Below are 17,794 nucleotides of genomic sequence, written 5' to 3' on the forward strand. Positions count from 1 at the left end.
TTTTTTTTTAAATAACATTTTCTTTTTCCCCAATTACATTTCAAGACAAATTTTAACATTCATTTTTAAAAAATTTTAAGTTCCAAATTTTTTCCCTCCCTTTCTCACCTCTCCCTTTTTCTGATAACAATAAGCAATTTGATATAGGTTCTACATATGCAGTTGTGCAAAACATTTTCATATTAGTCATGTTGTGAAAGAAAACACAGACCCAAAGGAAAAAAATGAAAAAAAAATGAAAAAAGTATGCTTCGCCCTGTATTCAGATTCCATCAGTTCTTTCTCTGGAGATGAATAGCATTTTTTTTTTTATCATAAGTCCTTTGGAATTGTCTTGGATTATTGTGTTGCTGAGAACTAAGCCATTCACAGTTGATGAATGTGCAGTGTTGCTGTTACTGTGTACGAGGTTCTCCTGGTTCTGGTCACTTCACTTTCCATCAGCTGGTGTCTTTCCAGATTTTTCTAAAATCATCCTGCTCATCATTTCTTATAGTGTAATAGTTTTTTAATGCAATCATATACTACAACTTGTTCGGCCCTTCCCTAATTGACGTGTATCCCCTCAATTTCCAGTTCTTTGCCACCACAGAAAGAGCTGCTACAAATATTTTTGTACAAATAGGTCCTTTTTCCTTTTTCTTTTTCTTTGCTCTTTTTGGGATATAGACCTGGTAGTGGTATTGCTGGACCAAAGGGTATGCACAGTTTTATAGCCCTTTGGGCATAGTTCCAAATTGCTCTCCAGAACGGTTGAATTAGTGTTACAGTTTCCCCACATCCCCACCAACATTTATCATTTTCCTTTTCTGTCGTATTAACGGATCTTATAGGTGTGAGGTGGTATCTCAGAGTTTTTTAAATTTGCATTTCTCCGATCAATGGTGATTTAGAGCATTTTTTCATATGACTATCAATAGCTTTGATTTCTTTTTCTGAAAACTATCTTTTCATATCCTTTGACCGTTTATCAGTTGGGGAATGACTTGTATTCTTATAAATTTGACTCAATTCTCTATAGATATGAGAAATGAAGCCTTTGTCACAGAACTCTGTAAAAATCGTTTCACAGCTTTCTGCTTTCCTTCTAGTCTTGACAGCATTGGTTTTGTTTGTACAAAAAAATTTTTAAATTTAATATAATCAAAATTATCCATTTTATATTTTGTAATGCTCTCTATCTATTGTTTGGTCCTACATTCTTCCCTTCTCCATGGATCTGACAGATAAACTGTTCCTTCCTCTCCCAATTTGATTATGGTCTCACCATTTATGTTTAAATCATTTTGGTCTTAAAATTAAAAATTTTGACTCTGTCTTGGTATATGGTGTAAGATGTTGGTCTGTTTAGCAGCAGTAGGTGGTGCAGTGAGTAGAGCACCAGCCCTGGAGTGAGGAGGAGCTCAGTTCAAATTAGGCCTCAGACACTTGACACATTTACTAGCAGTGTGACCTTGGGCAAGTTGTTCCCCAATTGCCCTGCCTTCCCCCCTCCAAAAAAAAAATAAAAGATGTTGGTCTGTATTCAGTTTCTTCCAGGCTGTTTTCTAGTTTTCCCAGCAGTTTTTGTCAAATGGTGGGGTCTTCGAGTTTATCAAACACTGGATTATCATGGTCATTACTGCTGTGTCTTGTGTACCTAATCTATTCCAATGAACTGCTACTCTATTTCTTAGCCAGTACCAGATGGTTTTGGTGACTACTACTTTATAATGCATTTTCAGAGTTGGTATGGCCAGGCCACCTTCTATGGTTTTTTCCCATTATTCCCTAGATATTCTTGACCTTTCGTTCTCCAAGATAAATTTTGTTGTGATTTTTTTTAAGTTCTGTAAAATAATGTTTTGATAGCTTGATTGATATGGCACTAAACAAGCAAATTAATTTAGGTTGAATTCTTATTTTTATTATGTTGCCTAGGCCTACCCATGTACAATTAATATTTTCCCATTGTTAGATCTGAATTTCTTTGCGTGAAAAGCACATAACTGTGCTCATAGAGTTCCTGAGTTTGACTTGGCAGGTAGACACCCAAGTATTTTATATTGTCTACAGTTATTTTAAAAGGAATTTCTCTTTCTATCTCTTGCTGCTGGATTTTGTCAGTAATATATAGAAATGCTAATATTTATGTGGGTTTATTTTATATCCTGAAACTTTGCTGAAGTTGTTAATTATTTCAACTAGATTTTTAGTTGATTCTTTAGGATTCTCCAAGTATAGCATCATATCATATCATCTGATAGCTCTGTTTCCTCATTGCCTACTCTAATTCATTCAATTTCTTTTTCTTTCTCTTATTGCAGTAGTTCACATTTCTAGTACAATATTGAATAATAGTCATGATAATGGGCATCCTTGCTTCACCCCTGATCTTCTTTGGAAGGCTTCTAGCTTGTCCCCATTACAGATAATGCTTGCTGATAGTTTTGGATAGATATGGTTTATCATTTTAAGGAATGCTCCCCCTTATTCCTATGCTGTCTACGGTTTTTATTAGGACTCTCCTTACAACAAGCATTTCTGGCTAGAACCCTATCTCCAGTGTCTGCAACCTCTTTGCCTGTCTCCCTCTGCTGACTGGGGCTGGAAAATGATTGACTGTGATTTTTTTCTTGAATTTCTCTATTAGGATTCAGTCTAGTGCATTTTCTTCAACTTTTTGGTGGATTTGTTGAGAGTGAGGAGCTGGTGTTGTACTCCTTCCTGATGCTCTGTTCTTGATTGTGCCTCTAGGCCTCAGCATTTTAAAGTGGTCATACATTCTTTACTCAAAGACCATCAGTAATATGAAATTCTTTACCTTTTGAATCAACCCAGTCTACTATTGGATGGCTCTCATTACAAATATTTATTAGTAAGCTAGGCAGTGATGTTACAGAGGTAAAAATGAAACTGTATCTGCCCTCAAAGAACTTATCCTCTACCAGGGAGATAACATACATAAATATAGATCTACAAAGTAATTAGAAAGTCTTTTTTGGGGGGGAGGAGGGGACACTAGCACCCGGGGAATAAGGAAAGGCATCATGTAGAAGGCAGAGCTGGACGCTGAGAAATGATACAGTATACTGGAAACAGTGCTAGACCTGGAGTTCAGAAGAGCTGGGTTCAGATACTATCTGATAGTAAGCTATATGACTATGACTAAGTCACTTAAATTCTTTCAACTTCAGTTTCCTCATTTGTAAGATGAAAGATGATGATACTACCCTCGGCTATTCTGAGGCTCAGAGAAATGAATCATGTGTAACGGGCTTTCCAGACTTTTAAGCACTCTCTGAATATTTGCCATTATTACCTGCCCGTTGTTCACAGTCCTGACCTCTAGGACCTGTCAGAATAAATCTAATATATTTTCCATGTGATAATCCTTCAAATACATGAAGATAGTTATCATCCATTTACAACCCTTTCTGGTGAACTCCTCCCCTTCCCTTGTTTTTTTTTTTCTCTTCAAGCTAAACATTTCCTTCAGATCATTCTCTAACAGCTTGATTTGTTGTAACCTCACCATTTTCAACCAACCCCTCAGTCAACAAGTATTTATCAGTTTATGTATCACTGCCTCTGTCATAGGTACTGAGGATAAAGAGACAAAAAGTGAAACAAAGCCGCTCTCAAAGGAGCTTACGTTATTTTGGGAAGGGGGATGACATGTTACAGACATTTTGTGTTTGAATAATATGTTCAAAATAAACACAAGTTTTTTAAAATTTAATTTACGTAATGCATTTAGTTTTCAGCATTGATTTTCACAAGAGTTTGAATTACAAATTTTCTCCCCATTTCTACCCTCCCCCCACTCCAAGATGGCATATATTCTGGTTGCCCCGTTCCCCATTCAGCCCTCCCTTCTGTCACCCCACTTCCCTCCCAACCCCCTTTCCCTTCTTCTCTTGTAGGGCAAGATAAATTTCTACGCCCCATTGCCTGTGTATCTTATTTCCTAGTTGCATGCAAAAACTTTTTTTTGTTTGTTTTTGAACGTCTGTTTTTAAAACTTTGATTTGCAAATTCTCTCCCCTCTTCCCTCCCCACCCACTCTCCCTAAGAAGGCAAGCAATTCTACATAGGCCACATGTGTATCATTATATAAAACCCTTCCACAATACTCATGTTGTGAAAGACTGACTGTATTTTGCTCCTTCCTAACCCATCCCCCTTTATTGAATTTTCTCCCTTGACCCTGTCCCTTTTCGAAAGTGTTTGTTTTTGATTACCTCTTCCCCCTATCTGCCCTCCATTCTATCATCCCCCCTTTTTTATCTTCTTCCTTCTTCTTTCCTGTGGGGTAAGATACCCAATTGAGTGTGTATGGTATTCCCTCCTCAGGTCAAATCCGATGCGAGCAAGATTCACTCATTCCCTCTCACCTGCCCCCTCTTCCCTTCCTACAGAACTGCTTTTTCTTGCCACTTTTATGTGAGATAATTTACTCCATTCTATCTCTCCCTTTCTCCCTCTCTCAATACATTCCTTTTTCATCCCTTAATTTGATTTTATTTATTTAGATATCATCCCTTCATATTCAACTCACCCTGTGCCCTCTGTCTATATATATATACACACACATACCTACATGTATACATACATACACACACGTATGTGTGTGTGTGTGTGTATATATATATACATATACACACATACATACACATATATATATAATATGCATATTTCTTTCAGCTACTCTGATACTGAGGTCTCATGAATCATACACATCATCTTTCCATGTAGGAATGTAAACAAAACAGTTTAACTTTAGTAAGTCACTTATGATTTCTCTTTCTTGATTACCTTTTCGTGCTTCTCTTGATTCTTGTGTTTGAAAGCCAAATTTTCTATTCAGCTCTGGTCTTTTCACTGAGAAAGCTTGAAAGTCCTCTATTTTGTTGAAAGTCCCTATTTTGCCTTGGAGCATGATACTCAGTTTTGCTGGGTAGGTGATTCTTGGTTTTAATCCTAGCTCCATTGACCTCCGGAATATCATATTCCAAGCCCTTCAATCCCTTAATGTGGAAGCTGCCAGATCTTGGATTATTCTGATTGTGTTTCCACAGTACTCAAATTGTTTCTTTCTGGCTGCTTGCGGTATTTTCTCCTTGATCTGGGAGCTCTGGAATTTGGTGACAATATTCCTAGGAGTTTTCTTTTTGGGATTTTTTTAATGAGGTGATGGGTGGATTCTTTTGATTTCTATTTTACCCTCTGGCTCTAGAATATCAGGGGAGTTCTTGATAATTTCTTGAAAGATGATATCTAGGCTCTTTTTTTGATCATGCCTTTCAGGTAGTCCAATCATTTTTAAATTATCTCTCCTGGATCTATTTTCTAGGTCAGTGGTTTTTCCAATGAGATATTTCACATTGTCTTCCACTTTTTCATTCCTTTGGTTCTGTTTTATAATATCTTGATTTCTCGTAAAGTCACTAGCTTCCACTGCTCCAATCTAATTTTTAAGGTAGTATTTTCTTCAGTGGTCTTTTGGAGCTCCTTTTCCATTTGGGTAATTCTGCCTTTCAAGGCATTCTTCTCCTCATTGGCTTTTTGGAGCTCTTTTGACATTTGAGTTAGTCTATTTTTTAAGGTGTTGTTTTCTTCAATATTTTTTTTCAGTATTTTTTTTGGGTCTCCTTTAGCAAGTCATTGACTTGTTTTTCATGGTTTTCTTGCATCATTCTCATTTCTCGTCCCAATTTTTCCTCTACTTCTCTAACTTGCTTTTCCAAATCCTTTTTGAGCTCTTCCATGGCCTGAGATCAGTTCATGTTTTTCTTGGAGGCTTTTGAAGTAGGCTCTTTGACTTTGTTGACTTCTTCTGGCTGTATGTTTTGGTCTTTTTTGTCACCAAAGAAAGATTCCAAAGTCTGAGACTGAATCTGGGTACATTTTTGCTGCCTGGCCATGTTCCCAGCCAACTTACTTGACCCTTGAGTTTTTCAGTGGGGTATGACTGCTTGTAGAGTACAGAGTACTTTGTTCCAAGCTTGAGGGGATGCACTTTTGTTTTCAGAGCTATTTCTATACAGCCAGCTCTGCCACACCAGCACTCCTCCTTCTCCAAGAACTGCCAACCGGGACCTGACTGAGATCTTAAGCAGGCTCTGCACTCCTGCTCTGATTTGCCACTTAATTCCTCCCACCAGGTGGGCCTGGGGCCAGAAGCAACTGCAGCTGTAGTTCTGTAGCTGCACCACCCCCGCTGTCCCCTGGGACAGTGGCCGAACCTGTGAACTCTTTTCACTCTGTCCCCCGCAGCTTTTCCCACTAACCTTCTCTGTTGTCTTTGGTGTTTGTGGGTTGAGAAGTCTGGTAACTGCCACAGCTCACTGATTCATGGTGCTAGGGCCTGTTCTGCCCGGCTCCTGGTCTGGTTGGTCCTGCCACTGCCCATGCTGGGCTCTGCTCCACTCCGCTCCCAGCTCCCTGTGTGATAGACCTCATCCAGCGACCATCCAGGCTGTCCTGGGCTGGATCCCTGCTTCCCTCTGCTATTTTGTATGTTCTGCAGTTCTAGAATTTGTTCAGAGCCATTTTTTATAGGTTTTTGGAGGGATCTGGCGGGGAGCTCATGCAAGTCCCTGCTTTCCAGCTGCCATCTTGGCTCTGCCCACCATAAACAAAAGTTTTTGAGTGGAAAGGCACTGATCAGTAGGGGATGGGGGTGGGATAGGGAGGTAGTTCTAAAGTTGAGCTCTGTCTATTTTGTTAAGGTCCTTTTTGAAACAAATTACCTAGAACTGAACAGTATTCCAGATGTAATCTGAGCAGGGCAGAGTACAGTGGAACTATGTAATCTCACTTTTTTCTTTTTGGAAAACTGTGCTTCTGTAAGTGTATCTTAAAGTCACATGAACTACCATGTTAACACTGTTGATTCATATATTGAGCTTGCCAGTTCTTAAAAGTCCTAGGCCTTTTTCACATGAAGTATTTTCCAACTTTCTCAATCCTATGCTTGGATAATTGACTTTTAAAAACCAAATTTCAGGACTTTACATTTAACCTGGTTAAATTTAATCTTACTAGATTTGGCTCATTCATTGTTGTAGACTGTTGAAATATTTTTGTATTTTTTAAAAGGAGAGTGTGGATGGTACTTTAGTATGTCTTTCCTCTTTCTGTGACATAGCTCTAGGGGCTTTGAAACAGTCGTAATATGACCTGAGCTGTTAGAGATATCTGTGTCTGAATGTCTGGGAAGATTTTTTTTTTTCTGAAAAGGCATGGAATTATTTCCTAGCAATAGGTTACTGGTATCCTATTTGATGAAATAAGTGATATATTATGGGGTTTGTGGTATTGGTGAAAAAGTCAAAGGCTACAAAATTAATTGCTTAATTTTGCATGGTGTTTTCACATGTATTATTTCATTTTTCCCTGGGTACTATACTATAAACAAAATGGTATAAGTATCTCCATTTGACAGATGAGTGAGGGTCTTTGCAGCCTTAGGATAGTGTGTGGGAAGGCTCTTCCAGGCTAAAAATCAGTCAGTAAGCATCTATTAAGCACTGACTGTGTGCCTTGCCCTGTGTTAGGCGTTGAGCATACAGATTCAGTGAATGAAATAATCCCCACTTATAAGGAATAGGATCTACTCTAAGGTAACGCAGTTGCCCTCAATTACTTTCAAACATCCATCTTTTTTCTATTTTTGTTGCAAGTAATTCCTTCCTTTTGGATTTTGTTTGCTACCCTCTCTTGCCTTTGTTAAGTCATTTGTTTGGAGAGGCTTGCATTTCCTAGGTGAAGGGTAACTAATGAAAATTATTGCAAAAGACCCTTCAAATTAAGAAATACCTTGGATAATTTTAATAATCAAACACTTGAAAAATTATGCCAGAAAGGGATTGATATGAGCAGTTCGCTCCAAATAATTTCTGGAAAGGTAATTGGGGAATGAATTGAAATCATTTATGCAGTAGACAAAGAACAACTTCTTTGTCTACTGTATAAGTGACTTGCTTTGTTGAAGTCTTTTGATGTATTCTTATGTTGCTGCCCTGTTCTTAAAGTCTAGTGCGTAGTGAAGGTGCATGGTATCAGACATCTTCAACTTTTTTTTGTGCATAACCTTTTCAGACATTGGGCTGGGAAGTGACTCTGTATGTGCTCGGCCCTCATCTCATCGAATAAAGTCCTTTGATTCCCTTGGATCTCAATCTTTACTCAGTCGGACTTCAAAATTGTTCCAGGGCCAGTATCGAAGTTTGGTAAGTTTTGATTAAAACAAAAGCTGACTTGTCTGTGTGCACATCCCCATGTTATTAAAGTGGTGTTGTAAAGGAATAAAAGTTATATCTTGGATCTCTCTATCCTTCCACTCTTTTGACAGGCTGATGCCTACCCAGAGTCTCCATAAATTCTGATCAGTCGGCCATGTGTTTGTGTGTGCACATGCCTGTACATGCTTGCATGTGTGTGTACGTGCATGTGTATGTATGTGTGTATACACATAGCATCTTATTTATACCTTTCATAAAAATCAGTGCTTGAGCACTGTGTGGTGTTTTCTCATTTAATCCTCTTTATAAATGTCCTCTTACACTAAAATGTTGGAGCAGAGATGTATTTTAAAGGAATCCACTTTGAGAAAACAAGAACGAATATTTAAGGTCCATAAAACTAAATTCTCCAGCAGTCATTTTCTGTCTGCCTAAAAAACATGATTTAAAGTGCTTTAATAAGTCAGACAGTGTTTTATAAAAGAGGAAAACCTATATGATAGCTAAGAAACAGTTTAAGAGAAAGAGATCTAAATTAATGGACAGGCTAAGTGAAGAAATTGATTCTGTATGATCAGAATGGGCAATTCATTAATGATGAATGTAATGATGAAATAGGGAAAGACAGAGTGAAAAGTAAAAGGAAAAAAACAAGAAACATAATATTAGCTGAAGATGGTATGAAAAAAGGTGGAACTTGATGTGAAAACTGCTATTTTAATGACATATTTTTCAGTCTAAAGACCATTTCAGGAGGGCAAAAGACACTGAACCACCTGTTCCATTTGCCTTCTTTGCCATGAAAAATAAACCAAAGCTTATATCTTTAAATATTGAATTAATGGGATTGTTTTTGATGAAATACAGTGTATACCTGCTTTTCCTCAATGTTACAAATAAGTTATTTTAGATCAGAAATAAATATAAACTGTCATATTCAACATGAATGTTATAAGATGCATCAGTACTGTGGGATTTTGCTGAGTTTTATTATTTCATGTATACATGTTGATGTGGATTTTTGTTGTGATTATTAGCTAAATGTATTTATTCACTTGATCTTTAGACTGCACTTCTAGAATATCTACCTTAACACAAAGGGGGATTGATTGGTAGTCAAAGGCAGAATTAACTAGTCAATAAACATTTAAATGCTTATTGTATGCCCAGCTTACTGTGCTGTACTAAAAGATTTTTTAAAGAACTCCATAGGTTTGATTTTATTAATCACAGTATTTCAGGAAGCAGTAGTAAAATCCAGAAGGTATATTCACAGAAAATTAAAATAGTGCCCTCTACTTTTTAAGACAGCTAATAGAAAATAGACTGGGCAGTTAGGTGGCACAGTGGATAGAGTGCCAGGTCTTGAGTCAGGAAGACTCATCTTCCTGACTTCAGATCTGGCCTTACCTACTTACTGTGTGACTGAGCAAGTCACTTCATCCTGTTTGCCTCAGTTTCCTCATCTGTAAAATGACCTGGAGAAGGAAATGTCAAACCTCTCCAGTGTCTGCTTCATGGCAGATGGGGTCATGAAGAATTGGACACGACTCAGATGACTCAACAACAACAATAGAAAACTGAGGAGACTAGAAATATTTCTCTGCTGTTTATCCATTCTCTTTTTCCTCTCAAAGTAGTGTGATTTTGCTGTTTCTGAATTTGATTGAAATAAATTTAAATTTTATTGGGCACAGCTGTCTAGAAGAGTTTGGAATTGCTTTGCGAGAATTATGGTTCTAAATTAAAGAGAAGTGTATAAACCATTGAAAAAAATTTGCCTTTGTCTGATCATAAAAGAAATCCAGAAAGGTTGTGAACAGAGTATTTGTTGCCTTCTACTTGAAACTGAGCTAATTTTGAAAGAATCAAAATTTCAAATGTATATTACCTTTGCCTTTTTCCCACTTTTTCTTCCCCACTGTTCTTATATTTTCCTTTTCCCTCTAAATATCTAGCCCCTTTCTCTTCCTGGAGGCTCATTTTGTGAGGTTTTTTATAACAGTGTCTGCTTTAGAGGCAGTCAAGAGGATTGCAAGAGAGGAATCAGGCACTCTGAAAAGGAATATAAGTTTCCATGTTTCACACTCATGAATATGAGGTAGATTGGTTTGTAAGCATTTTACTTTCTTAGAACTAAACCCTTTCTTTACATAAGGTTCATTATAAACCAGTGTATCCTAAAGGATGCTTATTATTTGGGAGCGGGATTCTTTTGTATGGTCAGCCTTTTCTGTTTCTGGAAAGGCATATGTATTGACTTAATTGCCACGGTTGCCTTCAGTTGCTGGAATTTATCATCAGTATTAGGTACATGTGTGTTTTATAAAAAACAGATTTACTGAAGTTATTGTGGATATGTGTATACAGAGAAGAAAATATAATGAAAATCATAGTGGACACTCGATGAACAATAGTCATAGTTTATGAAACAGAAGATATTCCACACAGGGAGTATAGGTAACTTTTAAAGACAATTTACTAGAGCAGGATAGTACATATTATGTCAGTTTTCTAGCAAGAGACTTTATTTGGTATGTTGATGAACTTAGGCTCAAATCCCCATTAGTCAATGAGAGCCAGCAAGCTTTATTTTTCTGGGGAAAAAATGCCAAATAAACTTGATATTTCTGAAGCCTTAGATGTTTCCCTAACCAGTATATGTAACTTCCCAGGAAAACCAGAGTACTTTGGTCATGCCTACAACAAAGGAGAAAGAACAAGCAATGTTTTACTTTAGTACAGCTAATTTATCCATTTATTCTCTTTGTAATTAATACTGATTGCCATGCTTTTGTTTAAATTTCTCCATACTTCAGATGACAACATGGAATAGGGGAAAGAACACTGTCCAAGAGTCAGAAAATCTGTGTTATGGTTCCTGACCTGCTTCTAATTTGTTGTAACTGTGAATGAGTTTAACTTTCTTGGTCTCAGTTTCTTCATCTTTAAATGTAGGCAGTTGTATAGATTTATCTTTTAAGTCTTTCATCTCTAACACTTTTATTCTAAGTGAACCTGTGGCTCTATGAAAGAGCCACATTTTTTCTCTTTCTAAAATGAAATATTTCTCTGAAATCTGTTATATTTAAAACGCATTTTCTCCTTTTCTCTTTCCTGACTGCTCCTCCCCTTACTCTTCTGTTTCTTAAAGAAATTGTATAGCCTTCTTATTCCTCTTTCCTATCCTGTTTTCCTTTCCAGATAACTTCCTTCTTCCTTCCTTATCTAAAACTTAGGTTTTTTCCCCCCTCTTTACATCATTGTTTTCCTTCACCTTGATTTTACGATGTCATTGTTTAATACTAGTTTTAGGGCAGCACAGTGTATTTTATTTGTCCTTTTACATAAATCTGTATGACGTAGGAGAGTGGGTTCTAAAGATATATATGGATAAAGATATGTGTGGATATAGAAAGTTCTCCCCTCTCCCCGCCCTCCCAAACTCATCTTATTTAGTTAGTAAACTGGGGGTAAAAAGTTTTTAACATGAGGTAGTGAAGAGAGGTGGAGGTGGGAATTAGTACTTGTTGCTAAATGCTGATCCTCATAGTTTTAGAAAAATAATAACTTTTGACTTAAATTTTGCTAGAGAAGGGCAAGTTCTTAATGAAGAAAACTTTGAATGGATGTGATATTTTTGTAGAGGAGAAGAATTAGGCAAATTGAAGAAGATTCTGTATTCTTCATCCTCCTAATAATTTCAGCCCATAGTTAGACAAACAAGAAACATAAGAAAAATTTCAGTGGAAAGTATCTTCAGGAGTTCTTGCATAAGATGATAGCATCATAGGTTTAGAGCTAGTAGGGCCCTTGGAAGTTAGTTTGCCTTGCTGAGGAATTGAGACCCAGAGAAGTGAGCTAAATTGCCAGAGATCAAACAGGTAAAAAGTGGCAGAGCCAGTATTTGAATCAAGTTAAATTTTTTTGGAATTTCTTTAGTATTTAATTTTTCCCCAGTTACATGTAAAAACACTTTTTAAAAATATTTGTCCTTAAAACTTGGAGTTCAAATTCTCTCCCTTTCTCCCTCCCTACCCCTCCTTATTGAGAAGGCAAGCAATTCCATAATAGTCATGTTGTGAAAGAAAGCATAGACAAAAAAAATTCAAGAAAAATAAAGAAAGTGAAAAAAAAAAAACCCTAGAAGTTGTTTCAATCTATTGAATCAAGATATTTTGACTCAAAAGCCAATACTCTTTCCACTGGATCTTGTTACTCTTTTGGATATTACCCAGAATGTCTGTGAATTTAGCATGGAAAAACTCTATTCCTGACGTTAATGGTATTAATCATCCTGGTATTAATGTATTTCCTGATAATTTGAATAGATTAATCTGTTGTCCCTCAACACTAGAATGCTGTCAACCAGGAGATGAATCTGTTTGTTGGGGACTCAAACATGAGACTAATTTCCCCTCTGCATCAAAACTACGCAACCTTCTTTCCCAGTGACAGTGATGGAGTTGTATAACCAGACAGAGGGTGCTGAGAAATCACAGATTTTAAAAAATTATTCATAATCACAATGTCCAACAAGAAAGGAGTTGACACTCTACTAAAAGAGCTCAGTCATATCATTATTGATATTCTGGCTTTAAATAAAACCAGAAGACAAAAAGAAGTTACAGCTATATTTCAATATAGTCATAGCAATATATTTAAATTGTATAATACAAAAAACGAGAAGTGATTATCACACTTTTTAGAGAAGTTTAACTGATACAAAGCTGTTGCCATGACAAGAAGCCTGAAAGAGACCAGAAACCACTCTAGTCAGCAAACATTTAATCACTCTCACAAGTGAAAAGCCATTACAGCAAAAGCACCACTGGTCTAGAATATAAGTCTATTTATAAAACATCGCAGAGGAGGCCACCTTACATAACAACAAGGAAAAAAAATAGTCAACGAGAACATTTTTTACCTTTTAGAGATTTTGGCATTTAGTATAGACTAAATTTGAGTAACTTGAAGGAATTTGTAGATAATACTTCAAGGAAGACAACACAAAGGAGAAATGAACAAACTACTCTCATTTAAAGTGACCTGTTTTCATTGGTGACAGTGAAGGAACCTTCATGTTTGGTTGAACTTTTATCACTCTGGGAGCAGATACATTATGTGAAAAACTGGTAGTGGTCTGAAGAAGATGAAGTCCTGAAGAGTAGTCGAACCTGACCAGATATGTAGAAAAATCTTTTGGTGAGGTCTGCTTTAAAGGCACCTATGGATTAGGTTTCAAGAATTCTCAGAGAAGAGAAGATTCTAAGAGAGTAGAAAAGATTGTTGACAGAAAAAAGTGACTAAGACATCATCAGCAACTGCCAACCCACATGCCTTATTTTTCATCTCTATAAAATCTTTATTTTGAATGCTCTTATGCATGTATTGAAAATACTCATTATGAAAACATGAGAAGGGAACACAGACTCTCATAAACTACTACAACAGAGTAAATCTTTACAATCAAAACTGAATGAAAGGTATGGAAACTAGAAGATCTTGTAGTACCTAATATTTGTTGAATTAAAAAAAAATTGATAGTCTTTCTGATGCCTCCTCAAAAGGGATCTTTCACATGGTAAGATTATAAAAGATACAAACATGGAGATAACTTTGGTTATCTTTAGGTCTCTGAATTCAACAGTCACCAGTGGTGTTAAAGATGTTGGCCCAGCCACCCACACTGGAAAAACAAAATGGATGAAGAACATGCATTGCCAAGACTTAAGAAATGTATCTGGGTGGGCAGACTGTTGATTTAATCCATCTGTATATTCAGCTTAGCTAAATGCTTCGGTGAAGAATGAGCTAGACTCACAATCTAATATAAGAAAGTAGAAACATATCTCTTTTGAGGCATTGCATGATGCTTTCAATGGTCCCAAATTGCTTGTTGCCACAAAGGTTACTAATAGTCTCTTGGTGATGCTATATAGCTAGCTGTAGGACAGTATGGTCTTGCTGGTTTAAAGTTCCAAGTATCAATGATGATTTTCATGTGAGAAGTAGTATGGAATACATTCAGGATATATATGACCTGAAAAGGAAATGGATTGGTTCATATGTTAAGAATGAAAAATAGCAGGTAGACAGTTGGGTTCTATTATTGATCCAAATTTTTTTTCTGCTGCTTTATTTGTTGGAGTGATTGGTTAAGTGCCTTAAATTTTGCCTTTTCTTTCTGTTAAATGGAATTTACATGAAGGGATACTCACACCAGTGAAATCCTGAGCTCATCAAAATGCTATAATTTTCTTGCAGAAATTTCCTTTTACAAATTATTATGTAACTTTGAAGAGAATGATAAAATGAGTTTCATTTAAAAAATCTCTGATAACCACAAATACTCAAAAGAACTGTGAAGTAATTGTGGTCACATTAAATTCTTACCACATTGAAAGTTAAAAGAGCTCCTAATAAGAAGGATACTTTTAAGATAATCTGGTCACATGTACACAGTTAAAGCTTTTTTTTTTTAATTTTTAAGTAAAATCTCTTATTGAAGACAAACACTGGACACTATTTGGAGCCAGAGCACCTTGGCTGAAATTCTAACTGTTTTGAATTCCAACCCTTTCAGTTGCTAATTGTGACTTTCTTTAGGCCTCAGTTTCCTTATCTATAAAAAAAGTAGGTTGGACTGGACTGTGAGGATGCTTTTAGATTTATGATCCAATGATTTTTTCAACAACATTTTGGTTACAAAGATAAAAATATCTAATGTTTTCTCTTTATTCTATTTGCACAGTTTAAAATAGGATTAATTTCAATTTGCTTAAAGCTTTTATATATACCAGTTTCATAAGAACTTATTTTTCCTTGTATTTGCTCTTTCATTTTAGGACATGACGGATAATAGCAACCATCAACTGGTAGTGAGAGCAAAATTTAACTTCCAACAAACAAATGAAGATGAACTTTCTTTTACAAAAGGAGACATCATCCATGTCACAAGAGTAGAAGAAGGGGGCTGGTGGGAGGGCACTCACAATGGCAAAACTGGCTGGTTCCCTAGCAACTATGTACGAGAAATCAAATCAAATGGTAAGTGTTTGAGGTTTTCATATTTGTAGAACTATCATTTCCTTTAAGAGGAACAGAAGGAGACTAGGATATAATTGACTAGTTCTGCTACTAACCAATATTATTCTGCTGTTTGAATAATTGATTAAGTGGCTTAGTGTTTCTGCTCTTTTTTTCTTTTTTTTAAAGTGGATTTTATTATACCTTATCAGTGCCCTGGCTGCAGAACTAAAAAGCCACATAAAAATAAGAAGATATTATTATCATAATAGTAATGATTTAAGAATCTGCATGTAGTATTTCAAACACTACATTTTTCAGAATGGGGAAATTCCTAGCCCCTACTTTTTCTAATTCAACCATAGTAACATTTCCAGACTAATTGTGTACAAATTCGATCATTATACCTCTTAGAACTCTCCAGTCACTCCTTATTGCCTCTGTAATGTTGACATGTTTATTTAATGTCCGTTGGAGCCAGAACAATTTGCTAGGCTCAGGATGAGATACCAAATTTGGATGAGATACCAAATTTTGATAAGATATTGACACTTTCTTGGCCTTTTTGTAGCTAATAGTCCAGTATTTCTTAACCTTTTTTTTTTTTAATATCATGGACAGGCCCCAAGTTCTGGTGAAACTTATGCACACCTTCACAGAATGTTGTTAAATGCATAAAATCCAGTACACAGGTTTAAAAGGAAACCAATTATATTGAAATACTGCTATCAGAATAGAAAACAATGATCAATTTCGTGGACTCCAGTTTAAGAACACCTTTTCTCGTAGGAGGATATGACACATTCACAATTAACTTTAACACAAAGTCACACCCAATATGTGTGTGGTAAGTAGTCACTCTGAAGGGGTAAAGGTTATTAATGACTTGGGGTATCAGGGAAGGCTTCTGAAGGGAGGTAGCCTTTCAGGTGAAATTTTTAAAAAATGGGTAGAAATGCAGCAGTTGACAAATGGGATTTATTCCAAAGGAATGAGTAAAGGCAAAGGGGTAGAAAAGTGCTGTGTACCCATGCCAGAGGAGATGACTAATAATACAGTTTGGCTGATGTGGGAAGTACATGTTGATGACTAGCATGAAATAAGAGGCAAAAGGCAACACAAAATGAAAGAATGTAAAATTCTGAAAGGAGCTACAGAAGTCCTAAGAGTCCAGCCCTCGCCTCGTCTTGCAGATGGGCAACTGGAACTCCTAAAGAAGATAGTATGTTTTTGCTCCCAGTCACATGCCTAGTAAATGGCAGAGCTAGGGTTTGAGCCCGAGTCTTCTGATTTTAAGTCCACTGGTCATTCAATTACATCATGTTAAGTATGATGGCACTTCGTTGTAGAGGACTTCAACTTCTAGGGTAAGGAATTTGAACTTTTCGACAGGCAGTAGAGAATTATCAGTTTAAGGCAAAGCACGGTATACGTGGAAGGAAAACAAGTATGTAAGGTTGATGAAGAATGGTTTAAAGAGGGAAAGAAAGAGTGTATATAGGAATACATGGTAGAGGTGTGCTACACTCAGCTCATTTGGGTTTGTACTAGAGTAGTGGCACTGATGACAGAGGATAGAAGCAAAAGCTGTGTTGCAGGTAGATTTCATAGACTCCATGACTGATTAGACAAGAGAGATGGAGAAGAGAGAGAAGTCAAAGATAATAACATTGTTTTGAAACTGATAGATTGGGTAGGTGGTAGTTTTTTTGAATAGTGAAGTCAGAGGGAGTACACAGTTTTACAGGAACTCATTAATGGACATATCACGTTTGAGGTGCCAGTAGGGCATGGTAAATGTACGAGATAGAAACGTTAAAGACAAAGTCCTGGACCTCAGGAGAGGTGACTGCTGAATCAAAGTAATTTGCATTGAGGTGATTTTTGAGTCCATGGGCTTAAATGAGATCGCTAAAGAGAGTGTAGAAAGACAAGATAGTGGGCTGAGGGCAGAAGCTTGGGGAACTTTTTAGAGTTGAAGAAGAAGAGATGGAGGAATTTGAGAGGGAGATGTAAAGTTCTTTTAAAAACACTCTTAGGTCATTTCCCACTGTGCTCTTTTGCGTATTCTACCTTCAAGCAAAAGTAGAATATTTTTTGTTTCCCAAACAGGCCCCTACTTTTTGTTTCCTTTGTCCCAGGTACTGTGTTAGTCTAGGGGTACAAGTACAAAGAGTAAAACATTGTTTACTAACAGAGTTTGTATTCCAGTGAGGTAGGGGGAGGAGGGAGAGAGAGAGGAAAAAAAAGAGAGAGAGAAAGAGAGATAAAATTGATAAATACAAAATAATACAAAGTAGTTAAACACGGGGTATTTTGTGTGGGAGGGTACTAATAGCTGGGGAGAGCAGGGAAGGCTTCATATAAAAGATGTGCTTGAACTTTATTTTAAGAGAAGAGGGACTCTGAAGGTGAAGTTAGTGGGGAGAGCATTCCAGGCATGAGGGACACCCAGCATAAGGCACAGAAATGGGAGATGGAACGTCGTGTGTGAGGAACAGAGAGAAAGCCTGATTGGCAGAATCACAGATTGCAGT

The 17,794-nt window shown here is 36.7% G+C and overlaps 1 protein-coding gene across 5 annotated transcripts in view; it reads left to right on the plus strand.

Annotated features, from left to right (window-relative positions):
* The window catches only part of ARHGEF7 (Rho guanine nucleotide exchange factor 7), a 321,655-nt gene that overhangs the window by 136,238 nt on the left and 167,623 nt on the right, over positions 1-17,794 (plus strand). For all 5 annotated transcript variants that reach the window (XM_036756507.1, XM_036756511.1, XM_036756508.1 and 2 more), the window contains 2 exons: positions 8,086-8,216; positions 15,077-15,278. In XM_036756507.1, the coding sequence (XP_036612402.1) occupies positions 8,086-8,216; positions 15,077-15,278 (333 nt within the window). The remainder of the gene's footprint in view (positions 1-8,085; positions 8,217-15,076; positions 15,279-17,794) is intronic.

This window comes from Trichosurus vulpecula, chromosome 4 (genome assembly GCF_011100635.1).
Source record: "Trichosurus vulpecula isolate mTriVul1 chromosome 4, mTriVul1.pri, whole genome shotgun sequence".
Classification (NCBI taxonomy): Eukaryota; Metazoa; Chordata; class Mammalia; order Diprotodontia; family Phalangeridae; genus Trichosurus; species Trichosurus vulpecula.